This window comes from Pseudorca crassidens, chromosome 16 (assembly GCF_039906515.1).
Source record: "Pseudorca crassidens isolate mPseCra1 chromosome 16, mPseCra1.hap1, whole genome shotgun sequence".
NCBI lineage: Eukaryota > Metazoa > Chordata > Mammalia > Artiodactyla > Delphinidae > Pseudorca > Pseudorca crassidens.
In genome coordinates, this window is record NC_090311.1 from 24,994,673 (window position 1) to 25,000,672 (window position 6,000).

The 6,000-nt window shown below is 45.8% G+C and overlaps 1 protein-coding gene across 4 annotated transcripts in view; it reads left to right on the plus strand.

Moving 5' to 3' along the window:
• STN1 (STN1 subunit of CST complex) overlaps positions 1 to 3,793 on the plus strand; it is a 36,530-nt gene extending 32,737 nt beyond the window's left edge. For all 4 annotated transcript variants that reach the window (XM_067709501.1, XM_067709498.1, XM_067709499.1 and 1 more), the window contains one exon: positions 3,022 to 3,793. In XM_067709501.1, the coding sequence (XP_067565602.1) occupies positions 3,022 to 3,179 (158 nt within the window). In that variant the 3' untranslated portion in view covers positions 3,180 to 3,793. The remainder of the gene's footprint in view (positions 1 to 3,021) is intronic.
• Positions 3,794 to 6,000: the final 2,207 nt, after the last annotated feature.

Below are 6,000 nucleotides of genomic sequence, written 5' to 3' on the forward strand. Positions count from 1 at the left end.
ATATGAAGCAAAAACTGACGGAATTGAAAGAAGTAAGTGGTTCTATGATAATAGTTGGAGATTTCAGTATCCCACTGTCAATAATGGATAGAACAACTAGACAGAAGGTAAGGAAATAGAGGACTTAAATAACACAATAAATCAGCTATAGATCTAACAGACGCACGCAAAAGCCTACCTGGCAACAGCATACATACAGCATACAACATGTACGTGGGACCTTTTCCAGGAGAGACCATTAATTAAGTCTCAATAGATTTTAATAGGTAGGTATCATACAAAGTATCTTCTCTGACTAGCATCTTCTGAAGTTAAAAGTCAATAACAGAAGTAAAACTGAAAAATTAACAAATTTGTGGGAATTAAACAACACACTCTTCACCAGTAGACTAAAGAAGAAATCATATGGGAAATTAGAAAATACTTAGAGATGAATGAAAACAAAACCCCAAAGTACCAAAACTTCTAGGACACAGAAGAGCTTTGTATGAGGGGAACTGTATAGCTAAGAACACTTATATAACTTTACAATTTAAGGAACTAGAAAAAGAAGAAGAAAGTAACTCAAAGCTAGCAGAAGGAAGGAAATAATAAAGAGTAGAGCACAAATAAATGAAATAGAGAATAGAAAAACAATAGAGAAAATCAATGAAACCAAAAGTTGGTTCTTTGAAAAGATCCCTAAAATTGCCAAACATTTAGCTAGGTAGACTAAGAAAAAAGAGAAAAAACTCCAGTTACTAAAATCAGAAATGAAAATGAGGACATTAGTACTGATTCTACAGAAATAAAAAGGATTATAACAAAGTACTATAAACAATTGTACGCCAACAAATTGGATAACCAGGTGAAATGGAAATTCCTAGAAACACAAAACCTACCAAGACTAAATCCTGAAGAAATAGAAAGTCTGAATAGATACATAGTAAGGAGATTGAATCAATAATCAAAAATCTCCCAACAAAGAAAAGCCTTGGACCTGATGGCTTCACTGGTGAATTCCAAACATTTAAAGAACTAACACCAATCCTTCTCCCCACGTGAATGGAAGGTCACTTTGTGAACAGCCTTACCAGGCAACCCTCGACGGCAGAATGGCCTTTGTGAAGAATTAGTTTAAGGCCTTTGGGGCAGTCAGCATTGCTGACCACATATGCCTGTAAGTCACCTTGAGCCCTGAGCCTGAGCACCCAGGTCTTAAAAGAACTAAGATCACAAGCCGAGCAGTGCTGAAATTCCCAGGGCTTCCTCTCTGCTGTGTGCAAGCCCAGTCTGGTTGGAGTCCTTCACCCTCCGTCATCAGCCCTTCCTCTCGGGAAGAGTCAAAGCTTTAGAGCAGGGACAAGGTTATGTGCATCTTCTTAGGTTATGGATATGACGATAGAATCATAGTAATTCTCCATGGAAGAAGCCCCCACCATGGTCTCCTTTCACCCACACAACCATGAGTGAAGTGGGTGCTTTTCTTCCCATTTAACAGATGAGGATGCGGACTGAGAGACCTGGACCACTTTGCCCCAGTCATAGAGCCAGCATTTTTATTCGGGTCCTTTGGACTCCAGAGTCAGCTCTCTGTCTGCACTCTGTACTTGCTCCTCCTTGCTCAGCGCTGCACATGTAGTAGGTGTTCAGGAAATCTTGATCGAATGAATGTTGAAGAAATAGCCTGGAAATGTGGAGACCAGGGGAGGTGGCAAGTTTCCCAACAGTAACCCAGTCGGGAGGAACAATGAGTTGACTAGCCACTAGAGGTCAGGATTTGCAGGTCTTTGTTAGCCCAGGACCACTGCCTGTGAACATCACTGACCCTTAGAGCTGGGAAGGACCTCAGAGGTGCCCCCCAGCCCCACTCCCCATGGGTCAGAAAACTGAGGCTTAAAGATGCAGTGACTTGCCCAAAGCCACAAAGGTGCAAAGAATCTCAACCATGCTTTGCCCATCACCACAACCCCTCTTTGAGGACTTTCCTGGAGCCTAAAGCATTTTATCACCTGAAAACAACATTCAGTGACTGTGCAGAGCACTAGTGGGCCAGATGCTGGGGATACGGCGGTGAGAGGCCTGGCCCTGTGAATGGGGCTTTGGTGGAAACTGGGGAGGGTTTGTTTCCAGGAATGAGGTTTGACTTTGACTCGATGTTACAAATAAATTTTACATCATCACCTAGGAAATTATATAATTTTATTATAAATTTTATTTCAACTATACATATACATGTATAGTTGAATATAAAGTTTCTCAATGTTTATCGTACCTAAAATGCAATACATTCTGTAATCTCATACTCTAGTCTGTTTGGTAAGAAAAGAATGCTAACCGCAACCCACTAAATTGATTTCATTGATCCTCTAATGGTCATAACTTCAGTGTGAATACCACTACTCCAAATCATTGATTTCAACTAGGAAAGCGGTCACTCGTCCTGAACTGCTACGAATGGTCTCATTTGTTTTGGGTAGAGGGTGAGAGGTTCCTAGAATACAGCCGTCACAGGCAGACTTTTTGGAAGCCTAGGCAGAGAAGAGTGAGAACAGGCCAAAGGTCACCACCGCAGTCCCACCGTCCAGGAGTTACAGAAGGAATGTGGAGGCTGCTGCCAGCCGGCTCTGCTGTCGGCCACAAGAGGGCTCCCGCCTGGGAAGCCAGGGGGTTAGAACTGAATGCATGTGCTCGTACATGTAACTTCATTAGAGAAAAAAGCCTATCAAGCGCTAAATCCCCACTGGGTTATGAGTATAAAATTATTGATTGGGAATCCTGGAAGGTTGAAGGCCTGCATCCCCGAGCAGTGGTCCATGGCACAGACCTGAGCACATGTGTTTTGGTTCGTTCTCACTGATAAGCTAGGCCAGTGCATGTCCTACTTTTAATGTGCATAAGAATCATCTGGGGATCTTATTAAGCTGCAGGTTCTGATCCAGGAACTCTGAAGAAGGACTTCCATTTAGAGGAGAGGACAGGAGAGAGAGAGGAGGGTCTGACAGGTGTGTCCAAGCTTAGCCAACTCCCTTTTTCCTGCAGACGTGGAGAAGGGCTGCCACTTCCTGCACATCCTGGCCTGTGCTCGCCTGAGCCTCAGCCCAGTCCTGAGTGAAACTGTGCTGCGGCAGGTGCTGGAGCTCTTGGAGGACCAGAGTGACATCGTCAGCACCACAGAGAACTACTACACTGCGTTCTGAGGAGAGGCCGGCAGGCAGCACGAGTGGAGCGGGGCGGGGGGGAGGAGAAAACAGGTGGCGTTCACTCCCGGGCTCTGATTTTAACATGGTGCTGAGGCTTATAGGCCTGGTGGCAATTATCTCATAATAAACTATGAAATATGGTAATTTGAAGAATGGAACTTGGCATGAATTCTGGAGGCTGCCTTCTGCCTGCTGTATCCTGGGATAAAAGACTTATCTCAGCCACGACATACAAGAAAACCCTTCTCATTGGCCTCCTGGCTGGACCAAGCATCACTCACAGAGCAGAAGAGGAAGAAACAGTGTTGGTAGCTGAACTGGTTGGAGGCTCTGTTGTGGTAAAGGGGCATCCCGTGGAAAAGGCGCTTGTACTGCGGGAGCTGAAGAGCATACAGATCACGAGTTCAGGCACTTTTTAAAACTTCAGACTATCAGGTACTTTCTTGGTGTATCTTGATGGTTAAGAACCTGGTATAGAGGACTCGTTCTCCCTGGATGAGTGTCGCTGACCTACAATTTCTGTGGGTCAAACACCAGTGATGGGTCCAGAGTCTTGGGTTGAATTCTGTCTACAGACCAACGCATCGACGGGAATAAACAGGATCCAAGGCGTGGCTCTGTATTTGTCGTTTTCCTTATTGTCCTTCTGAATCAAAAGGTGCTTCAGTACATTTCCCTGTGCTTGAGGACACTGTGACTAAATACATCATCCCTTAATACCCTGAAGTTCTTGGCGGAGGCCGCTGACCAATCACTTGGCAGTGGTAGATGTTGTTTTCAAGGTTACCATTGAACGTGCAGGACGTCCTGACACCATCCAAACACTCAGTATTTGCCCAGACAGGTGATGGGTCATGCTTTTGCTCGGAACGACAAGGTAAAGGGAAAAAATCCGAGGTATGTAATAGGCTTGTTCTTACAGGACGATGACAAATCCAGCCAGCGAAAACAAAGTTCGGAGGAAGGTATGGCGTTAATTACAGTCACTTCACAAAAGGCACATCTGCCTTTGGCTGCTGCATTTGCACTTGATGTAATAAGCTTTTAATGGCTCTGCTGGAGAGCCTGCAGGCCTGACGCGTTGTGCTGCTCTGTGTGGAAATGGAGAGGCTTTACACTTAGAAACTGGCTGTAGCTCCACATGTCAGACCAAAAGCTAGTACCGACAGCTTGCTTCCTGTCTTGGACTTTTCTGACTTGCCCTAAACCTCTGTGCCTGGTTCCTAACAGCGATTACCCAGAAAGCTGCCCCATGTTGAGAAGGGTCCCTGTAGAACAGAATTTACCTGGAATGACATCCCAGTAGGTCTTCCTTAAGGTCGGCAGCTGATCCATATTGAATACATCTCAGATGACTGGAGCTGCCGGGAAGGAGTCTTGCATCAGAACATAAAAAGGGCACATCCTTGCCCACAGCTGCCCCACTTCTAGGGTTTATCCCAAGGAGATGATCACATAGATGGGAGAGGATGAATGCACATGATGCCCATTGCTGTGTAATTTAAGATTCCGTAATTGGGAAAAATATGTGTCTATAGAGGAAAATTAATTATGGTAATGTACACTATGAAATACTATGCAGCCATTAATTTAATGGAGCAGACAGATATTTTCACCATGGAGCAGTATTCCCAGTAGATTTAGTGGGAAGAAAATTGAGATCTGTTTATATAATACCACTGATCTGAAACTACCTGTGTGTGTATGTATATATCTAAACAGAGAGCGTGTTTCTGCATATCCATCTGTATAAATGTAGTGTGTATACACGTACATACAGTTGACCACTCCACTCCTAGGGTTTGGTCCCAGGCCTCTTTTCTGTTTAGCTTGCTCCCATGGGGATCTCAGCCAGTCTCAGATCATCTGTACACTGCCAAACTCCCCAGTTTACATCCAGTTCGGACCTCCTCGAACTTCTGAGCTACACTCAGCCTTCTGCTGACAGTCCTACTTAGGTGTCCAACAGACATCACACACATAAGATGCCCAAAGCCAGGCCCCCTACCACCCCTGACCCCAAATGTGCTGCTTCTGAAGTTTTCCCTGATTCAGGAAAAGGCAGCTCCATTTTTCAGGTTGCTCAGGCCAAACCCGTTGACTCCTTTCTCTCACACCCCACATCCGACCTGCGCACAATGGCGGCAGCATCTCACTCCTCCGCCGCCACCACCTGGAGTATTGTGGGGCCTCCTACTGCCCTCCCTGCTCCCCTGGCTCCTCTTCAGTTCACTGTCAGCACAGCAGCACAGCTTGACTCAGACTCTGCTGTCCTCTGCTTCCGGCACCTGAGGCAGCACAGTGTCACTAGGGCTCTGCTCTGCAGGGCCTCCTCTCCTGCCATTTCCCCTTCACCTCTGCTCAGCTTCTCAGGCCCTGCTGTTCCTCACACACACCAGAGACATTCTTGACTCAGGGCCTTTGGCCTTGCTGTTTCCTCTGCCTGGAATGTTCTTCACCTGGATAACCATGTGGTGGGCTTCCCCCTCCCCTCCTTTGGGTCATTCCTTGAGTGTCACCTTTTCAGTGAGGCCTGCCCTGATCCCTTTTTTGCTGATTGCAACCAACCCCTTCTCCCTCCTCCCCAGAACTCCACAGTACTTATTTTTCTCCACATTCCTTGTCACCGTGGAACACATTCCGTATGTTTCTTACTTACCCTGCTTACTATTCAATATTTATTCTCCCTAATAGAAAAAATGCTCCATGAGGGCAGAACTTTTTCTCTGTTTTGTTTCCTACTGTGTCCCAGCACCTAGAACAGTGCCTGGCGCATCTTCCAAGCAATACCACTTCTGTGTGTGTGTGTCTGGCTGCC